The sequence below is a fragment of the Lytechinus pictus genome, chromosome 2 (assembly GCF_037042905.1).
Source record: "Lytechinus pictus isolate F3 Inbred chromosome 2, Lp3.0, whole genome shotgun sequence".
NCBI classification, from domain to species: Eukaryota; Metazoa; Echinodermata; class Echinoidea; order Temnopleuroida; family Toxopneustidae; genus Lytechinus; species Lytechinus pictus.
In genome coordinates, this window is record NC_087246.1 from 57,493,812 (window position 1) to 57,515,481 (window position 21,670).

At 34.7% G+C, this 21,670-nt stretch overlaps 1 protein-coding gene and 1 long non-coding RNA gene across 2 annotated transcripts; both read left to right on the top strand.

The window, feature by feature from the left end:
• The first annotated feature begins 3,845 nt into the window (after window positions 1–3,845).
• Window positions 3,846–12,226, top strand: LOC135153162 (uncharacterized). Its single transcript, XR_010292673.1, has 2 exons — window positions 3,846–5,569; window positions 7,043–12,226. It is a non-coding gene; the product is annotated as an uncharacterized LOC135153162 (long non-coding RNA).
• A 1,815-nt stretch (window positions 12,227–14,041) lies between these two features.
• LOC129270359 (GPI mannosyltransferase 1-like) lies at window positions 14,042–20,561 on the top strand. Its single transcript, XM_054907755.2, has 5 exons — window positions 14,042–14,677; window positions 16,396–16,946; window positions 17,631–17,889; window positions 19,098–19,199; window positions 20,106–20,561. The coding sequence occupies exons 1-5, from the start codon at window positions 14,504–14,506 to the stop codon at window positions 20,271–20,273; spliced, it is 1,254 nt and encodes a 417-aa protein (XP_054763730.2). The 5' UTR covers window positions 14,042–14,503; the 3' UTR covers window positions 20,274–20,561.
• Window positions 20,562–21,670: the final 1,109 nt, after the last annotated feature.

Sequence of the window (21,670 nt, forward strand, 5' to 3'; positions counted from 1 at the left end):
AAGTGTGCTAGCTCTTCCAATGTCTGCATATTTTTTTCAAATGAGCACTCTTCAGCTTTTTTTTTTAAATTAACATTTTTCAGCTTTTTTTTTAGCTCTTTTTATTTGTTCTCCCTCACACCCCTATATTACTCAGCCTATCTAACTTGTTCTTGTACTAAGAAATCTGGCATCGCCAGCTGATAATTGATAAATAATTAGCCAGGAAAGACAGTTACACGCAGGAGGGTTATTTTAGGGTACTTTCAGGTCAGCTGATGACACCAAGGAGAGTTCTAAATCACCCCCAATAAACCCAATATTGTGTGTGAAGTTTGGACGGCAAAAGTATAGTGTCATATTGGGTAGTAGATGTTAAAGTCCGCCTATAAAGCTTCGATAAAGGGTCAGTAATTTGAATTATAATTGAGTATCATCTAACATTCCGGTATTATAAAAGTCTTGTGGTCATTGGCTATTTTTCAGCTGTTAGAATTCAAATATGCTATCTATCGCCCTCACTCAGTATTTTTTTTCATAAGTAAATAGGTCTTAGAGTGCTTACTTGGCAGATTTAGTAATTGAATATTAGAATGCTACAAAGATGATATTCTGAAATTTTTAGCTCATTCCATGTTCAAGAAAGGGTTTTATATATGTAAACAACGCAAAAATGTACAGCTAATTTATTTTTTAGGGCAACCGATCAAAATAAAATTTGTAGATTTATTTCAAATCCTTTACATCAAAATTGTTTTAAGGTACTTATGTTTTCAGGTATCTATATGAATTGGAATAGTGATATGCACTTTTGAGGAGTTTGCCAAAACTAAAGATAGACTTTCAGGGCCTATTTCTATCAGCACAAGTTTTCAAATAATCCTGCTGATTCTGATTTAGAATTTTTTTCCAATAATACTTTATTGAAATCATTTAAAGTGGAAAAACAATCAGCAAGCTAGTTTTGTGTGATTAAGATCAAAATAGCAATACAGAATCATCTTAGATTTTCTTTCACCAAAATAACATGCTAATTTGGTGACCAGCTGATTTTACATTGTTTATTTTTTATTATTGACCAGCTGACTTGCAAGAAAAGTAAGATACCGTTCTCACTACCTTCCCAAAACTAGTTTACTGGAAACTAGTTTAACGTGTAGTGAGAACGGTCGAAGCGATCTTCCAAACCAGTTCATAAAAGCACCTCGCGATGTAGTTTTCAAGATCGCTTTGCCTCGCTAAACTGGTTATAGTGTAAGTGAGGACACAACTATTGTTCTTTGGGTAGCGATCTTCGGACATTTTGAGTGTGCTACTCCACATGACAGTTGTAGAATGCCTATGCTGCGGTTTCGGATTTCATGCGAAACGTGTCACCCCACTGAGAGCGTTTCCTTAGCAACAAGATCGCTTTACATGAAGTGCTTTTGAAAACCACTTTCGTGTGATCAAGTGGGAACGCTAGCAAAGCGATCTTCCAAACTGGTTTCCTGAATCGGTTTCCAGTAAACTAGTTTAAGAAAGCATAATGAGAACGGCCTCATATACTCTAGTTTTGGCTTGGGATAAATAGAAAAATAACACCAGTAGAGGATCCAGTAGGGGGTTGGGATTGAGAGGAATTTGGAATGAAAAGGGCCCCTTGTGATCAATCCTGGGACCCGTAACCCAGAGCTTAGCAATGATCATAGACACATTTTACTACAATCCTTTGCATTGACTACAATGTACAATCAGTCGTGAAAATCAAGTGTACGATCAATCACTAACTATTTTGTTACAGGACACTGATTCCATTGCTTAATGACATGGTACCATCACATGCCAGCTTAACGTGAACCAACAGTTATTGTGACATGAAGCCTATATTCAAAACCAAAGCGAGAATGTCCCTTTTTGGTTGAGAAAGATTGAGTTCCTTGAATTTCAAATCACGAAGAGGTTTATTCGGTATGTAGAATCTTTGAGATTAAAGGGGAAGTTCATCCTTACAAACAGATAATTATAAACATAAAAGAATAAAACAATAAAAATATTGATGAAGGTTCGAGGAAAATCCATCAACGATTGAATTTGTTACGTCATATGCGAGCAGCTTCCTATACAGCGTGAAGTTCAAAAAATGAAATCTAATTTTCTCAAAAAAATTAAATAGGTTTTTATTGTACCTTCAGTATATCATTACACTAATCATTTCACACCAAATTTTGCAGAAAAAAATGTTAGTCATCATGAACCATTAAAGATTTAAAATTTATTAATTTTATTTTACATAACATATGGGGTAGCTGCTCCTACTGTACGTGTCATCACAAATAAAAAACTTAAAGGTCAAGTCCACCCCAGAAAAATGATGATTTGAATAAGTAGAGAAAAAATCAAACTAGAAAAACAATAAAACTTTCATTAAAATCAGATGTAAAATAAGAAAGTTATGACATCTTAAAGTTTCGCTTATTTTTCACAAAACAGTTATATGCACATCTCAGTGGCATGCAAATGAGACAGTCGATGATGTCCATCACTCACTATTTATTTTGTTCTTTATTGTTTGAATTATGAAATATATAATTTTGTACAGATTTGACAATAAGAAGCTACTTGACTGAACCATATAGTATTAAAACAATGCTAATTTCACATGTTCAGGGAGGAATTAATCTTTATTTCACTTGACAATGAGGAGAAAATTAGAATATTTCATATAATAAAATACCAAAAGAAATAGTGAGTGGATGACATCATCAGTCTCCTCATTTACATACCGACCAGGATGTGCACATTACTGTTTTGTGAAATTGAGCGAAACTTTAAAATGTCATAACTTTTTTTTTTACAACCGATTTTGATGAAATTTTCAGTGTTATGCTTGTTGGATTTTCTATTTTTATTAAAATCAACTTATGGTTGGCGTGGACTTGTCCTTTAAATTGTAATGACTTGCTTAATCTTAAATGGATTTTCTACAAACCTTCACCAATGTTTGTTTTGTATTTTTATCACAAATTTTTCATCAGAGTGAACTTCACCTTTAAGCAAACTTGAGCTGATATAGATCCACCTTTGAAGAGAATGATACCGTAATACAGCATGCCACCTGTTTGGAGAGGAGAGGGATCACCGAAGGGTTTATGGATGTTCTAATCCATCATGGGTTTACAGTAGAACTAGAACTGATACTCTAGTTTCCTTTTGGCCTAATTCATGATGATCTGGCCTCATAATACCAAGCTGATCAGTTGATCAGAGAACAAATCCAATGATTGATTGAACATTGACCACAATGTACAACAGTCATGAAAATCAATTGTATGATCAGTTACTAATCTTTGTGAAATACAGACCCTTTAGATAGATGATTGCTTTTGAATACCATTGTTTTATTTGAGTAAGTGTCTGTAAAACCATCTCTCTGGATTCAGCTGTCCTGACCAAGCTAGCTGCATGATGCTTGAAATTGGTTTAAAGAACAATGAACTTTTCCTTACCAAGTACAAATGCACTTTCCTAATTTTGCATAACTGTATGCCCCCTTTAGCTGAGTTAAAAGGTAGTTTTCTCTATAGATTTTTGTTTCTTTCACATGAAAGAGATAGATATTGTCCTATTTTATATATTTTTTTGTCTTTTGCAAACTACCTGAGGTCCATTAGCTACCTATGACAAACTCAAGCCTTCCAGCATAACAATGTCAAATTAACACTAGATATTGAGGTGTTAAAATAGAGATCACTTGGTGTTCCTGGAGAAACACAACCTTTATGTAGAATTGAACATAACACCAAATAGTGTTCAAGTAATGTCAACCAAAGTTGTTGTAATTTCACCACTATATCATATACCATATTATAATAAAATTCTCTATGGGCTTCAAAAGGATTTGGATATTATTACCCCAGCTTTAGCTGAGGAAGCCTTTTACAGCACTCGGGCATTTCAAGGAATGAATTCCTGCCAGGACATTTACCTCACCTGGGTTGGGTGCAGCACATAGTGGATCAATTCTTGCCACAGGAACTTAAGCCATGGGTGGGATTTTAACTAACAACTCTCAAATGGCTCAAAGACAGTAGACTAAATCCACTAGGCCTTAAAAAATGTATAGACCATTTGGAGTGTTGGATAATGCTTTCACATCTTGTTTAGATCATTAGTTTGATACATCCCTTTAAGGTGCCTATAAATGAATTGTTTCATGAATGAAGACTTCACTGAACATACTCCCCTTCCAGAGAGAGAGACAGAGAGAGCCATGCCCTTTGCATTAACCAAACATGTCATTTCCTATCTCCTACCACTGTCTGGCAAGCCAGCATTCTTCTCAAGCTACCAAACCACCATGGGGCCCCCTCGCCTGGATTTAGAAACATTATTAACACATCCTGGGAGGGGGATGTCTTGTTGCCCTAGCAACTTAGAAATTACATTGTCAGGCAAGGTTGATATGTAAAGCTTCTTGTAGTCTGCAATCACAGACCATAATTAGCCCTTCACTGCAAGTAGGTTCTGGCAGAGGTCTAATGGTTACTTGTTCAAGTTGTCTGAATATGCAGCCTAAGATCCCTGCCAATTGACTTGTGTACAGAAGGCCCCTCTCGAAATTGAAAAAGCAAGTTTTTTGTGCTAGTCTTGTGTGAAGACCAACTTGTTGATATAAGGTTTCAAGCAGGGTCTGTGCCTGCGGACAAAAAGTCTAGGACAAGTGACCACCTGGCTATGCCCATTGTACATTAGATGTCGAGCACAGTATCAGTACACAATGCCTGTTCAAATTCAGTAGTCTGAAAATGAAGTCTATTTCAGGAGCATATCATATTTTGACAGAACAAGAGCTTTCATCAGCAGACTAAGCTTTTTGTTCTGATTGTTATTTTTGATGTCATTATTCAACTTTCCAACCAACAGCTTCATCTAGTGCACAGATTTGTATTATTTCATCTGTGCATGGGTATGGAAGTGATCAGATCAAAATTTAATTTTGAAGCAGTCATGGAATTTGGCATTCAGATCTTATGGAGAAAATTATCAAAAGAAAAATGGTTTATATATTGATAACTAAGTTGCTTAATAGATGACAAAAATGGCAAAAAAAACCTATATTATTATTCATTTGCATTTTATCAAAGATAAAATTTAGTTCTTAATGTGAAATTGAAAGTGTGAGAAAATTGTCTCCAGTGATTTTGAAAAGCTCTTTACAATGCATCTTAGAACAGGTGTTTTTTTGTAACAGAATAGAATTCCCAATTAATGATGAATTAATTGAGCAGATTGCGGTTGAACTGATACACACTGTGCACAGAGAAGTGTGTGTGGAACTGCACCTGAATTGACTACTCGACAGTTTTATTTCTTATCTGTGGATATTATTTCTTATGATATTCTTCCTAAAAGCCATGAAAAGAATTTCATATTTTGTTTATCTGCAAAGTCTTCATTTTTTAAATTCATTTCAGAGTGAACTGGGTGGTGGAAGCTCTGGTAAACAAAAGACGGAAGAGAACAAAGAATTAAAAGATATCAGAGAAAAGGCCAACGCAGCTTCACTCAAACTTGCCACTGCAGCTAAAGAGGCAGAAACAAACATCAAGTAAGTATTGTATTCCTCATATTGTATCATATCATATCACGCAAAAACAGAATTGGAACTCATTTTTAGGGGCATTTTACCATCTGATCTCAAAATGCTTTAGACTCAAAACGAAAACAAAGACATCTTCTTAGAATGAGCATCCAAGTTTTGTGTTATATAATGAAATCTGATACTGTTGGCTGAAGGATGTCAGGAAGATCAAGAGAAGCAAACCATGATTGTAATCTTATGGAAGGCATGGATGCTTCTGCAATGGGATGAAGAAATGGTCTTTGTTAAATCTCTGGAAATCATACCACAGAACTTGTGGTCACATATAGATATTGCTCTGCGATAGGAAAAAAGAAAGCAGACATTATAACTAAGGGGGAAGAAGAAACTTACTTCAATAGGAGTAATTATTTATCATTTTTATTTTGTCAGGGCTATTCTGAAATAACATCAGTCAATCGTGGCTCAGTTATGAAAAAAAAGTACTTTAATATCAAACATATTTTCAAAGCATTTGTTAGTTTTAAATTATCTTTTCTGGGCAGCGATCATGGCTTCTATGTCATTAGAAACGCAATATTGTCTAAATATTAATATGAGTAATATGATGCCTGTACCTTGATTGTTCTGATGTTTGCCTATTCATTGAAGATGAATTCATGATCAGATGTCTAATAGTCTTGGACCCATATTCTGAATTCCAGTTTAGGCCATTGTCTGTGTTAAAATTATGGGAAGCCAAAAAATCCACATTGCACTTTACAGTATATTTTTGAATGATGAAAGTAACTATTTCAGTAATTATTCACAGTCAGTATTGAATGATTTGATTGTCAACTGAGCTGACAAAATATGAATGTTCTGATATTTTTTTAATGATGAAGATAAATATTTCAGTAATTATTCACAGTCAGTATTGGATGATTTGATTGTCAAATAAGCTGACAAAATATAAATGTACTGTTAAAGATTCCTGTCACAGATGGCTATCCATACTTAAACCACAACTTTAGACCAGAGTTCAAATCAACTCGAGTTCAGAATATGGGCCTTTGACATTATGATTATCCCAAGGAAAGTAGATTGTGGTATTCGTAGATGGAGACTATCCAATAAAAGACACTTCCTCTTCCTTTCCCTTCTCAGTGCAACACTTGCCCGAAAATGTCATTGCAAGTCTTGATAGCTTGCCAATGTTAAAGTAAAGTTAGAATGTTCTCAAATTCATGTTTGATGGTAATGTTTGATTTGATCTGATTTGAATTTATTTTTTCCACTCATGTTTTCATTTGCAATTCATAATAATGCATACATGATAAACAAAGGATAATTATAAGTGATGTGATACTATTTCTTTTTCTCCATGATACATCTCTCTTACTTTCTTGCAAAAAATTATCACTGATTATAGACACATCTGAGCTTGTATATTTTGTGGTTACCATCTTTTCTCTCTTGCTTGCTTTCTTCACCCTGCAGGCAACTCATGTCCGGTGTAGATGTCCTTAAAGTTTTGGCAGAGACATTAGCCTGCATCGATAGAATATCTGAAGACAAATCGGATAAGCCAAAGTCGTTTGGGACAGCTCTTTGATGAATCTTCAAACCTTACATCACTGCATCACTCATGGTCTTTCATGTCGAGTTTGAAGAAACCCTTGCTGTAGTCCCGTGTGTACAGAAGGATGTATTCGTGGAAAGAGAAAGAACAAAGAACACAAACTCTAGAAGAACATGTACTGTTTTGAAAATGAAATGTAATCACTTTTGTCAAAGAAATAGTTGCATTACGTACCGTTTGGATTATTGATTATTTTGGATGGGGGCGACAAAATAACAAATCAATTCTGAATGTTTTTAAAGCAGTGCTAAGTGTGGTTTTCACGGGAGTCGCAAACTTAGGAAGTGTGTTTGCAAAGGATGCGAATGTCAAAAAATGGCAAAGTTTCCCTTGCAACTATTGAGTTCTAAAGCAGTTTGGGAAGTTCTTATGACTCATCTTGTGTATACCATTGAGAAACACAAAGAAAATATGAATAATTAATCTCCTGATTTTTGCACCCTTTGCAAAACACTTGTGAGCCCCATATACTGTAGTAAGGGTCTGAATTATTGTTATAGGGCACAACTATGACAAGTAAATTATTTCAAATTCAATGTTTATAATTCCATCATATATTTGGTAGGTAAATTTGATTTCAACTGTCCTCTTAAGAAAATGCGATGACTGGATTGTCAACAGACAAGTAAAAAATGCCTCTACCATCGCCAGATCGGACAGATGTTGCACATTTAATTTCTCAAGTTTAAAAAAAAATTCAAATTCAAATTAAAAAAAAAAGGCCACCAAGCATGGAATCCACAGGTATTGGCATGTGATATCAAATACGTAATACAGAAAATATTGAATGGATGATGTACCACTGAGGTTACAGTAAAGCCCAAGAGGCTATCATTTTAATGATGCCTGGGCCCCATCTTACAAAGAGTTACAATTGATCCGATCAACCTCAAGTATATGGAAAGCCATCAATGTCATAATTTTTTCTTTAGGAAATTTGCACATTGTCCTTTGAAAACCAGAGAAGCACAATGAATTTTCAAGAAAACTATAAATGTATGAATATACATCATATCTAGAAAATATTTTGAACAAACATGTATTTTAGGTGTTGACGTTGCTGGCTTTCCATAGTTGTGGTTGATTGGATCAATTGTAACACTTTGTAAGATGGGGCCCAGAAATATCACCATCAGAGACATTGCATCCAAGACAATTAGGTGACCCTGCCTAAGTCAGATCTGTTTGAATTAAGCAAAATTTGATTTAGTAGATGTAATATATGTTTGCATATTCTGGTCTAAAAAAAAATGCCTTGACCTATGGAGGGTCGACTTTAGCAGGGTATTCTGTATTGTATTTTCAGTGCATTATACAGTTTTATAATACTAGTAGCAGCAGTTCATCTTACAAGCTACAAACTTCTTTTGATTTTCTTTAATTTTTATTTTTTGCCGCCGACTCGTGACTCTGTTGGAGATGGCGAGTTTTACTTGGAAAAGGTCTTGATGGAAGTTCATGTTGAAAGAAGGGAAACCAGTTTGAAGGCGATAGATAATACGTGGCAATGAAAGACTATGTCATAGTGCAAAAAATCTTCTTGCACAGAAATATTAGACTATGAATAAAATAATGGTCAGTGATTGAAAGAATTTTATGTAGTTCATTATTCACCATTATAATTTCAATTTGCACTTCAATGCCCAACTTTTTTCTTTTTATTATTTGAATAATTAAAAAAAATTAGTCTTTCAAAATGTCTCATATATATTGAAACTCCATTTGTGTGAAGTAAACTTAGCGAGACTGTTTATTTCTGTTCTCTTTTTTTGCTGGCTTTGGCATTTGGCATAGTATACATTGTTGTCGTCAATAGTTTTACTTTACTTATGATATATTTGAGGTAGCATGATAGCATCACCAAATTAATTGATAACACAGGAGCAAATCAAGTTGAATCTGACCTAATCTGAAGGTCAAAAGGTCAATTTAAAGATGCTGTAATTTGCGCTACACTGCCAGCAGACTAATTGCAGCATACATCACAAATATTGCCTTTTCCAGGGGCCTGTTCTCACAGTAACTTTAGAAGTCAATGTAAACTCTGTTCATGTATACATGTGGGGCAGTGGGGAATGATAATCTGCTTAGATTATGAAAGCATTTTAAAGTATTCGTATTTCTGCTCTCTCTTGTAATTTTGGAGGCACAAAATTTGACTGTACGTACTTGAGAATCCACCTAGGTCTTCCAACTTCCGACTCAAATTTAATGATGTCCCATGAACTGTTTACCTTGATGTATGTTTTTTAGTAGTATTTAAGGTAAAATTAAATAGGGTCCAAAACATGCCTGTTTCTAAAAGATTGTATGTTTGTCTAACAAAAAAATTAGGAATTCCTTATGTACCTGTTTATAATTATGTGTATGCTTTCAATTTGTACATAGTTTTAAGCTACAAGTTTAAAGAACAAAAATATAATAAGAATGTGCTATGTTTAATTCCACAATTTCTTATAAAATCATGGAATTACTTAAGATGAATTAACAACTATTGTGTACTTGTGTGATATGTCTCATTCCTAAAGCATATAAGTAGTGTATGATAGTGTATATAAAACATATGAAAGCTTTACTACTGTTTTTTTTTAATGGAATGCATTACTTACATGTGTATTATATTGTATAAAGGCATTTGGACAGTGTATGCTGATGTGCAATCGTACAGTGATTATACTTTTTATAACTGAATTTGTATGTAATATCATAGAGATTTTTTTTAATTTTATAATATGGCAATTTAATACTCAAGTTACATTTTATGTCTTCCACAGAGGAGTTATTCTAATGATGTATATATTAGAGTATTTTTGGAACCTCAAAGTGAGGGTGTATGACTGGTGTAAAATCAAGAATTGTCATGGTAATTCAATTTAAACGAATATAATTACATGTATGCAACTGCTTGATAACATGTATTTATGAAGAAAATAAAACATTTAACAGACTAGAGCATTGGAATACCAGCAAAAGCTTGTGCCATACAACTCTGATGAACAGAAGTAGTTGCTTTGGAGCTATTACAAGGCTTTTGCTTGTATTTTCAAGATTTTTTTTTTTTTTTACTCGATTTTACATTTAAAGATAGGTCAGGTCTAGACCTTTTTCTTTAACATTTTGATCACTGAATCATGGAATTCCTACCCGGTTTGTACAGATGGGGAAGTCAAAGGCCTGTATTCTCCAAGAGGTTTGATTGTACCATGGCACAAAACCATGGACTGTGAAGATTTCTGTACATAATTACACCAATTTCATTGCGTACACTAAGAAAAATCCAATAAATGCATGTTTCTGGCAAAGAGTGCTGAAAAGCCTGGTAGTCAATGAATTAATGCATTTTTTAAAACCCATTAGAATTTAAATATGGCATTTTTCTAGTCATTAGGATTTAAATTTTTAAGTCTAGTGCCCTCTCTCTGTAATGTTTTTATTTTTATTTGAGATATCAGTGTGAGCACTTAGTTTAGATATTTAATAATTGGACATTAGAAAGCTAATGACCAGGATCATATTCTGAAACTTTCAACCCACTCCAAGCTTGAGAAGGTTTTTTATATTAAACAAGACACTGAGAACTATTGAGATATTTCATTTTGATCGATCACCCTTATGCACAATTTGTAAATTTGTCCAATGAAACAGTTTTAGTTTATATCCTTCACTCCATAAACGTTATGGTGCACATGCATTAATAGTAATGAATTGGAATGGTGACATAAGCTTTAACATGCCAGACTATCTGCATCACTACAGTGTTTATTTATATCACTGATATTTGGTCCAAATTGGCAAGACTGGTATATATATTAGTTACACTAAAATAATATGCTAGCTAAAGTCAATGAAAGGGCCTTTAAAAAGGGCATCTATTTTACTTTTGCTTCAGTTTGACCTCTTGCATGCCATGTTAAATAAGCACTCGGTAAGATGTGAAAGTCTATGTAGCCTGCCTAGTAATTGAGTTTGGAAACTCTTGTCTGAATGCTCCCCCAGGGAGTGGGGAAAGTGCATCTGATGACCAGGGTAATAGGATATCTGTAATTAGGTGTCATTCCAGTGTATTAAGTGCTATATAACTGCCGAATCTTTTTCTCTTTTTTTTTAGTGACAATTGGGCTAACTTTTGAAATTAGCACTCACACTGGTACAAGCACAACCAGGGCAAGTGAAGTTAGCAAAAGTAATTGTTTATTTTCATGCACAGCAACCCAATCAACATACATTCCCTGGACAATTTAGGAGATATAGCTTCAATGACATTTTAATTCTCATGAAATTTTCATGAAATCATGAAACAGTTCATACTGGTCACTGTGACGGTATGAATCAATACAATTCATTTATTTTCCAGTCAAAAACACAAGTCGAACAAATACATACACAAAAGTAATCAGAAATACAAAAAGAAGGGCAAAGCTTGTGAAGATTGGCCTTTTTGGAAGGATAGCAAACAAACATACAAATTCTAGTCAATTTTAAAATGAAATTTGGAATGCTATGGTAACATTCGATATTGGTTTGATACATACACTTGATGCATGTACTCTATGCAGCTCAATACAGTTGGATCAAGCCTCAAGAAATATAAAAAGATTGATTTAGTAGTAGTAGTAACTCACCATGCTATTTAACATCCAAATTATTCAAAACAAAGGAATAAATACAAACATAGAAAAGAAAGAATACCCAGGACATATCTGAGTTAAAAAAAAAACAAGCAGGGCATACGTAAATAACATAGATTATAATAACAAATGGGCATATAAAAAACATATCTATTATTACCGAGAATTAAAAATATTTATATAAACATGAAATTATAGTGTTTAAAACTTTAAAAATTCAGTCAATGGGAGTTATTAGATATTGACTAGACATTATTATCAAGCCACTCTGTCCTTTGTAAATGATTTATGCAGCCATACATGAAATTAGATTACATTTCATCACTTGTTCATGTATTTATGAGAAATAACTCAATATATTTTATAGCTGTTGCATTTTAAAAAGAATCTAAATAAATATATTTGATAAAATGAGAGATGTTGTCTTTTGTTTCAAATGTTTCTGTATAAAGTATGTTTGACAGCTGTATCCAGTGGGTTATTCTCTTATGTAGGCCTACCATTGTAGTCCTATACAGCCCCCTTCCCCTGGTTTCATATCTCAAATATGTCATTTTTTTTTGCATGGTTTGGTTTCTCCTATAGACATTTGGGATAAAAAATGATTGGTGACATTGGGATCACCTGGTTCCAATGGGCAATGGGTACTTACAGGTGAAGTCCACCCCATAAAAATGTTGATTTGAATCAATAGAGAAAAATCAAACTAGCATAATGCTGAAAACTCATCAAAATTGGATGTAAAATAAGAAAGTTATGACACTTTAAAGTTTCACTTATTTTTCACAAAACAGTTATATGTACAACTCAGTAACATGCAAATGAGAGTCGATGATGTCCATCACTCACTATTTCTTTTGTTTTTTATTGTTTGAATTATACAATATTTCAATTTTTACAAATTCGACATTAAGGACCAACTTAACTGAACCACATAATGTTAAACAATGTTAATTACACATGTTCAGGAAGGAACAAAACTCGATTTCACATGACAAGGGGGAGAAAATCAGAATATTTCACATTTCATATAATAAAATACAAAAGAAATAGTGAGTGGGTGACGTCATCAGACTCCTCATTTGCATATCAACCAGGATGTGCATTATCTGTTTTGGGAAATTAAGCGAAACTTTAAAATGTCATAACTTTCTTATTTTACATCTGATTTTGATGAAATTTTCAGTGTTTTGCTTGTTAGATTTTTCTCTTTTTATTCAAATCAACTTTTAGTTGGGGTGGACTTGTCCTTTAAGTATTTTTCTTATTTATGAAATCTACCCCATCCCCCTCTAAACAGCTGATAAGAATGACCATCCAATTCCTTAGATTTGGAAGCATTCATAAGCAGGGGCCGCGGAACCGGGGGGGCTGGGGGGGCTTCAGCCCCCCCACTTTTTTCCAAAACCGTGTACAAAAACGTAAAAATGACCATATGATTGTGATTTTTAGCATGGTCAGCCCCCCCACTTTGAAAACAGTTCCGCGGCCCCTGATAACCAATAGAACTTTAAAAAGGGGTGAAAAATAATACATTTTTGTCTCAAAGTTATAAAATTGTCTGACTTTGTGTCAAGATTATTAGGCCTGAAATTTCATGAAAACTACTCCAAATAACTCTTTGGGCAGAATGATGAAGGCTATCAAACCTGATACATTCATGGCCAGAGCATGAAGAAATAATTTAGAACTTATAATTTTGGCTAAATTTGTTTTAAATCCAATTTAATTTAGGGCGAAAAGTAGGCCTGAGGATTTGATTTTCAAATTTTATGACAACTTCACTGATTCATTGGTTAATAGAAAAGAGAAAGGGTGTTGGCAATGTAATTACAAAAACTAAAACAAAATAATTTTTAAACATAATTTTGTTTTATTGGGGGGCATAAAAACATTGTCAGCAATGAATAATTATTTTATAACTTATATGTCTTTCCAGTTCCATCTTAGAAACTGCTTAGATTGGGATTAATTAATGGGAAAAAATTACATCTGTAAATTTTCTGAACTATTCCATTGCCATTCTTAGAAAAATAAACATAATTTATGGCACTTTACGACAACTATCCAGATTACTGTGAGTGGCCATTGGTTTTTCTGGGACGGGAAAAGAAAGCATTGTAGTCGGAGAATGCAGAACAAAAAAACGTTTTGCTATAGACGTCATATCAGTCTATTGCAGACGACGTAACACCAGCAAAGTTGATTCACAACGATTTGAAGAAGTACGCCCTCTACATATCGTTGTTCCAAACTAGTTTCAATGTGGAACGCCAAAAAGAAAAAAAAAAGAATCTGCTAAATATTTTGGTAATCATCACTGGGATCTTCTACCGGTATGAACTAGATGTATTTAAGATAATGCCGATTAGAATGTGAAAAAAATCAATCAAAAAGTGTTTAATAATCGCAATTTTGGCAACGCGAAATATTATTATAATATTATTTAAAAGGTCTCTTTGGCTTGCCATACAATGCTCAGCAGCCGTGGTCTGCTACGGAATAGGCAACTCGGGTTCGCGGGGCGCGCAAGGGGCCGGGGAAGCCGATATTGTGGTACCGAGCACGCTACCAGCTGACGGCAGGCAGAACAGTATCAGCTGAAAAGAAGAGTCAATGAAATCACCTCGCCTTGCCTTGGTTCCAGATACACTAAAAATATAGCGGTACACTGTACCATACCTTCACAGAATGTTGGGAGTGCTCACCAATACTAAAATGTCGATTGGAGCGTGTTCTTTGATTGCATTTTTAGTTCGTCTTTTGCTCATCTTTTATGGAGAAATTCAAGACAGGCTGATGGTTGTCAAATATACAGACATTGATTACCATGTTTTCACAGATGCTGCTAGATTTGTTATGCAGGTAAATCATCCAACTGTTACCTCTGTACTTTAGAAATCTACTTAAATTACAGTAAGAAGACTATAATAAACATGATGAAAGTTGTTTGTTAAATGTTAGTCTGAAATAGTGAAAATGAAAAAGGGCCAGGGTTTGTTAGTCTAATTCTTGGTTTAGTGAGCTGGTCTGAGTCACTCATTCAATGAACAAGGTTATGATAATGATATAATCACTCAATCACTGATTGCAATTTTCAGTTCAGATCCAGCCTGCTGCCTTGGGCTTGGCTTTGCATTTTTTTCTGCAAAAAAGACTTTGGTATTATTGTCAAATAATGATGAAATTGACCTAATGATTGATTGATTACTATACTCTTTATTATTATTTTTTGTTGTGTAGATCTAGGCCTATATGATATGAAGGGGTATGGGTAGCCAGGCGGCTTCTTTAGAGTAAAAATCATTTACTAACGTAGGCTTACTCTAAACGAAGCCAGGCAGTCCTCCCTATTCATCTGCGTGTACCGCAAAAAACCCTGAAACTTTCGCCCCCGAGATTTCTACTTTCCTTCTAAAAGATCTATATCATGTACATGGGATAAAACTTCATTTCCGACATTTCTACGCTCTCGTTGTTATTTTTAAAACAAGAATTCATCAAAAAAATGAACAAATATTGTGAAAAGACGATGTTTACGCCGCCATCTTGTTTCTTATTGTACTTCCCCAACGTTACGCGACGCTCGCGTCCGTAACGTTGGGGACGTTCAGCCTCTTGCACTCTAGAAAACAAGCAACCCCCCCAAAAAAAACCATTGAATTCTACATTTACTTCTTATGTGACATAACATGTAATCTATACAGTGCGTCCCACAAAAAACGAAACCGAGATTTATCGATGATTTATCATAACTTAATCACAAATACAATAGACAAATTACCTACCATTGTAAAGCTTAGAATCTCCTCTTTCATCTGAAATTACTTAGATTATTTTTCATTCACGCATGGGTGAGCAAACACAATTTGAAGAGGGGATACCAAAAAGTCATTTGGCGGGCTGTATCAGGGTATCAAAAAGAAAACCACATTTTTAAAAAGTTCAATATCTGCTCTTCAATTTGATACCTCAATTAAAGAAAATGGTCAAGAAATAACAAAGTTCTTGTTATTTGAAATAAGGCTTGAATTTCAATAATTTCATAAAATGTTTACAGGTTTTACAGGCTAGCGTTCAAACTCACTTGACACTCCGTTTTGTTGACGATCAGCCATGCATTAAATCTTTTGTTAACCATGTGATAGCTTCTGTGGAAAACCGGTGAAAACACGTTTATTTATTGAAATTATGGAAATACAAGCATTGTTTCGAGGGAACATAACTTTTTTACTTCATGACCATTTTTTGTGATTAAGGTATCAAATAAAAGAGCAGATATTGAACTTTTTAGGCATGTGATTTTCTTTTTGAAATTCAGATACCCCCGCCAAATGAGTTTTTGGTATCTTTTCTTCAAATTGTTTTTGCTCACTCATGCGTGAATGGGGAATAATCTAAGTAATATCAGATGAAAGAGGAGATTCTAAGCTTTACATTGGTAGGTCATTTGTCCATTGTATTTGTGATTAAGTTATGATAAACCGTCGCTTAATCTCGGTTTCGTTTATTCTGGGACGCACTGTATATCATGACCAAGGTTTTTCCCCTATTTAGTTATATTTTTTCATCATTGTATACAGGGTCAGTCGCCATATCAGCGAGCAACCTATAGATACACACCGATATTAGCTTTCATGTTGACACCAAATATCTGGCTCTCACCGCTGTTTGGAAAACTTCTTTTCTGCGTCTTTGACATTGTGGCAGGCCTTCTAATCTATGACATCATTCAGATCCAGTCCTATAGTGTCTCCACAGCAACAAAGGGGGCCCTCGTGTGGCTGTTCAACCCACTCACCGCCGCAGTGTCCAGCCGTGGCAATGCTGAATCCATCATGGCTGTACTTGTTCTGCTAGTTCTACGATGTCTCTTGAAACGACAAACTAAGCTCTGCGCTCTCTTCCTGGCTGTGGCTGTCCATTTCAAAATTTACCCATTTACTTATTGTCTACCAATATACTTCTGTGTCAAGTTACCAGAGAAGAGATTGATCCTGCGTAAATTGCGGACAAAAAGGAATAATATCCAGGAGAAATTTTTGGATCTGTTCTGTCCAACGAAAGAGAGGATAGAGCTTGTAGCTGTATTCATTGTGTCATTTGCCGCTTTGACTGCTGTTATGTATCAGATGTGAGTGTCTTATTATCAAGTATAAATGTGTACTATATTCAGTTTATTTTTCCATTTGGGGAGCCACTTTATTGCAAAATATCGAGAAAATTGTACAACCTGCAAGGCATTTCATTTATTTGAGCTATGTACATTTATTCTTACTTTATTATTTGGCCAATAATAAAACAATAAGAGATTCTGTGTAGTTTGCTTCTCTTAGTTCCAACTGATAGCATCATACAAGTTCTATGGATTGTTGTATTATCCTTTTGGGCCTACTGGTACATTAAAACATTTTTATAGAAATTTTGATGGTTTCAGCCTCAAAATAAGCTCAAGGATTGGAAAATCTTGCCCATGAAAATTATCATTCCATTATCAGATTAAGTACAGTACAGTACATATAGCCTTCTTTAGAGTAAAAGCAATATGAAACAGAATTATTAGATATACCACTCCATTTTCATTGGAAAATTCATTGATATCATTTATAAATTGTGATATGGTGACCTTTCAACGAAATGTATGTATCACAAAGAGCTATGCTGGGTATATCTAGGTTGTAGTAGATCTTGGTTTTACTCAAGATTTTTGGCAAATATATTATATTAGGGGATAATGATTTCTTAATTACATGCACCTTATTCTGAACTATCTAAATAGTTGCAGTTACATTACTTGTAATTCATTGTATCTTCTCAGGTATGGTGACGACTTTCTATCAGAGGCCTACTTCTATCACGTAACCAGGCGGGATGTCAGACACAACTTCTCCCCACTTTTCTACATGCTCTACCTAACTTCAGAGTGGCCTTCGTCTTTCCTTCTAGGTCTCCTGGTCTTTGTTCCTCAGGTCATTCTCCTAGTAGCATTCTCACTCATATACTACAGAGACATCACCTTCTGCTGTTTTGCTCATACCCTTATATTTGTGACCTTCAATAAAGTCTGTACATCTCAGGTTTGTATTAAAGCCAATGAATAATCAGGGCTATGGCCAAAATCGAATTGGGTCTATGATTAAAAGTAAAGGTAGAATTGACTGCCTTCTGGCAGGGGTATGAAAACAAAATAGACCTGGAGCTGTGACCCATTACAATAAGAAATTTATAATAACAGTTTGAAGCCACTGAAATCATGCAATTTTATTGGCTGATAGTATATCAATAGTTCATATGTTATTATAACAAGACTTCATGAAACGACATTCTAGCTTTGGCCTGTTTCATAACTATTACACATTTTTTATAAAGACTTGCAACTATGGTAACTTTGCCATTATTGTAACCACCATGGGAAATTTGCTTTAGATTGGCCGCTGAGCTCTGCTAGCATGGTGAGCATGGTAGTTACCCCCACGATGGGTGTTTCATGAAGCTGTTGTCAAGTAATGTACAACTTTACCCATGGCTGGAGACCATTACAAATCACATTCTCATTCATTTTGAGGTTTATACCTTAAAGCAGGGCTCTACACTTCCTTTTTTTTCTTGGTGGCCTGATCAGTCCACCAAAATCATCAATTTGGTATTTTGGTGGCCCGCAAAGCAAATTTGGTGGCTATAAAATAAAAATGAAAATTACAGTTTATCAAAACTTTGGTTGTCCAATTGGGCCACCAAGTGTGAGCTTTTACAGAATTTTGGTGGCCCGACTGTCATTTTTGATTGCCCCGGGCCACTGCTAATGTCAAGCCCAGCTTAAAGTTAATTTCATTTTTTTATCGGATTTTAGTCTTGATTCTTGAATCTCTTCTACCATAATAGTGTTTCACAGAAAACACATTGTTATATGTATATTTTTTTTGTTATTATGATAAGGTTAATCTTGATGAGATCCAGCTTCTTTTTTATTAATCCTTAATTCCTTATTGGGCATTGCAAGAAACTTGTTGCAAGTCAAGTTTTGGTCCCAAATCAATCACAAGTCTAGCAGTTAATTGCAAATTTGCACTTCATTGCAGGTCTGTTTATTGCAACATGAAGTAAAAGTCAACTTCCTATAGTAACAATTGAGAAATATCATTAGTAACCTAGCAACAGAAGTTTGGAATAATGGATTGCAAATGAAATTTTCAAGCAACACCCCCTATGTGGTATCTCTGACATCTGAGCATGCGAATTAATATTTTTCTCCCCGACTGATGATGATTTGTTCTCTTTTCTGCAGTATTTTTTGTGGTACCTGACTCTTTTACCTGTCATCTTGCCAGCCACTATCATGTCAATCAAGGAAGGACTTGGTCTGATTACTGCTTGGTTCCTAGCCCAGGTAAGGGGAAATGTCACTCTAGATTCCAACCCCAGATTTTGCTAGCTATATTTCCAAGATATGTCTTGAAAATTACAGTCTCCTAGTACTTGAGAGTAGTTCACACATTTGATTTTTCTTGTTAAGTCATTCCAAGTATTTGAAAGAAATTTAAATGTTTGATTTTAAAGGACTTTTTGGAGACCGGAAAACATAGGTTGATGAGGCTTGAGTGATTTTGAGGTATACATCCCATTGACAATTGAAAGATTTTAATGATGATTAAAAAAAAACCATTACAACTAAACAAAAGGGTCTGGCGCATAAAGTATGAGCTCAGCTGTGTAGATTATTTTAAATTTCCTTATACACATTTTTCATGGTTTTTAGTGTTTTGCAGCACACTAAAAACCATGAAAAATTTGTAAATTGTCCTGAATGGGTTAAAATGTGTATAATGGGATTGCAACAATGGTCTTGTATTATTGACAGTTTCATAGGACAATTGATAGGAGCTTCAATTCATATTTATGTGTATCAATTATTTGATTTATTCATTTCATAAAATAGTGAATTCTACATTGTTTTTTACATTGTAATTATTCATTGAAATTAGTCTTACGTCACTGCTGTGTCAAATAAAAAAAAAGAAAGTGATCCTGGATGCTATTCTGATATTTAAACCAAGGTTCAACCCTGGTCTAAACTAGAATTTTAGACCACACTTCTTTAAAAAGCTAGGTAAGGGGTTTCATAATACTTCTTCTATATTCATTGCAAAGATGATATACTAATTAATTCATCATTTCATTATCTTTTTCATATTTGCAAGTTTTCATTCCATGACAAAATTATTTTTAGACAACTTTTTCCTGCAGGATTTGAACGATATTTACAATTAACATAATTGTCTTCTCTCTTCTACAGGCTCTATGGCTCCTTCCAGCATATTACCTCGAATTTGAGGGAATTGATACCTTCCTCTTTATCTGGTTAGCTGGACTTGTCTTCTTTATCACCAATGTCTATATCTTAGTTCGCCTCATTCTTACCAGAGAGACATTTAAAGAAGGCAAATGCCTCAAAGCATGCTAACAGGTCATCAAACCATTGACTTTACCCCATTGACTGCCGAGTTCTGTGTTTTCCATTGGATTTGTACAGGGACCACCGGTTCCAGTAGGCAATGGGTTTACCTGTTGACTTCTGAATTCTATAGGCTTTGTATGGGGAATTAGGAATCATCCCGTTCCAATAGGCAATGGGTTTTTCATGTTAACTTCTGGATTCTTGCATTTCCATGGCCCATGTATGGGGGATTACCCGATTCTAGGAGTCAACGCGCCTGATTGACATAAAATAAAGCTCTATTATTTTATTAAACTTTGTTTTACAGAATATTCATTGAGTCTTTTTTTCTTTGAATTGTCAAATTTCCTGTTCGGATTAATAGGGCCAACCACAGCCAACCACATTCACAGGATGCAACAATAATGATAATAATAATAACAACAACATCAACAATGACAATAATAATAATAAGTCATCATTGGGCACTCAGGAAATGTGAAAAAGTGAATGGAAGCCTGTATAACCAAGATCTTTCCTCATATTTGATTGTATGACATCCAGAAGGTAGCTATCTTGGGCACAACCAGACATATTTGAAAAACTCTGGGACATTAGCAGTATAAAGTTCCTTGTTGCACTTGAAATAACTTGGTGCTTTTTGTTAGAGCTAAGTAATTGAAGGAAAATATATACGGACTTGATCTCATCAGAGGGATAATAATAATATGCAACATTTAAAAGTGCTTACTACAATGTTTCTAATAACTGCATATTATTACTCAGGTTTTTCAATCTTATCAAATTCAACTTGAATTTGAATGAGAAACACACATTTCATTATATATTCAACAAGCTGAGTGAAATAAAGCCAAAGTATGAATTTTGATTTTGGGGATAAATTCATTCCATCATTCAGTCATAGATCAATGGAGCATGCATGTATGTGAGGTGGGATCAGGTGTGGTTCCATGACAGGAGGGGCCTTAAGACCCCCCCCCCCCCAAAAAAAAAAAAGGGAAAGGAAAGGAAAAGAAAAGGGGAAAGGAGAGAAGGTGAAGGGGAAAAAGGACAAGGGATAGAGGACATAAGAGAAGGGGGAAGAGAGAAAGAAAAGGAAGGGAGGGGGATGGGACAAGAATAGAAAAGGGAGGAGAAAGAAAGGAAAAGTGAAAAGAAAGGAAAAGAAGCAAATGGATGGAAAAAAAGGAATAGAGAATGAAAAGTAAATGTAAGGAAAATGAGAGAGGGAAGAAAAAGGGGAAAAGAGAGAAAGAGAAGCAAATGAAGGGGAAATATGTGAATGGAAAGAAAAGAAAGGGGAAAGAGAGAGAAATTTAAAATGCATTACTGCATGCATCTGCCATTCTCCACTCTAGTGTAGGTGCTAAACATAGGGGTGGGGCAGAGGTTGCCGCCACCTA

What these genes read in the sequence shown, in the direction of transcription:
- LOC129270359 (XM_054907755.2), top strand. Translation starts at nt 14,504, where the DNA reads ATGTTGGGAGTGCTCACCAATACTAAAATGTCGATTGGAGCGTGTTCT. An exon ending in CTGCTAGATTTGTTATGCAG is followed by an intron (nt 14,678 to 16,395) that starts GTAAATCATCCA and finishes CATTGTATACAG; the next exon opens with GGTCAGTCGCCATATCAGCG. An exon ending in ATAAAGTCTGTACATCTCAG is followed by an intron (nt 17,890 to 19,097) that starts GTTTGTATTAAA and finishes TCTTTTCTGCAG; the next exon opens with TATTTTTTGTGGTACCTGAC.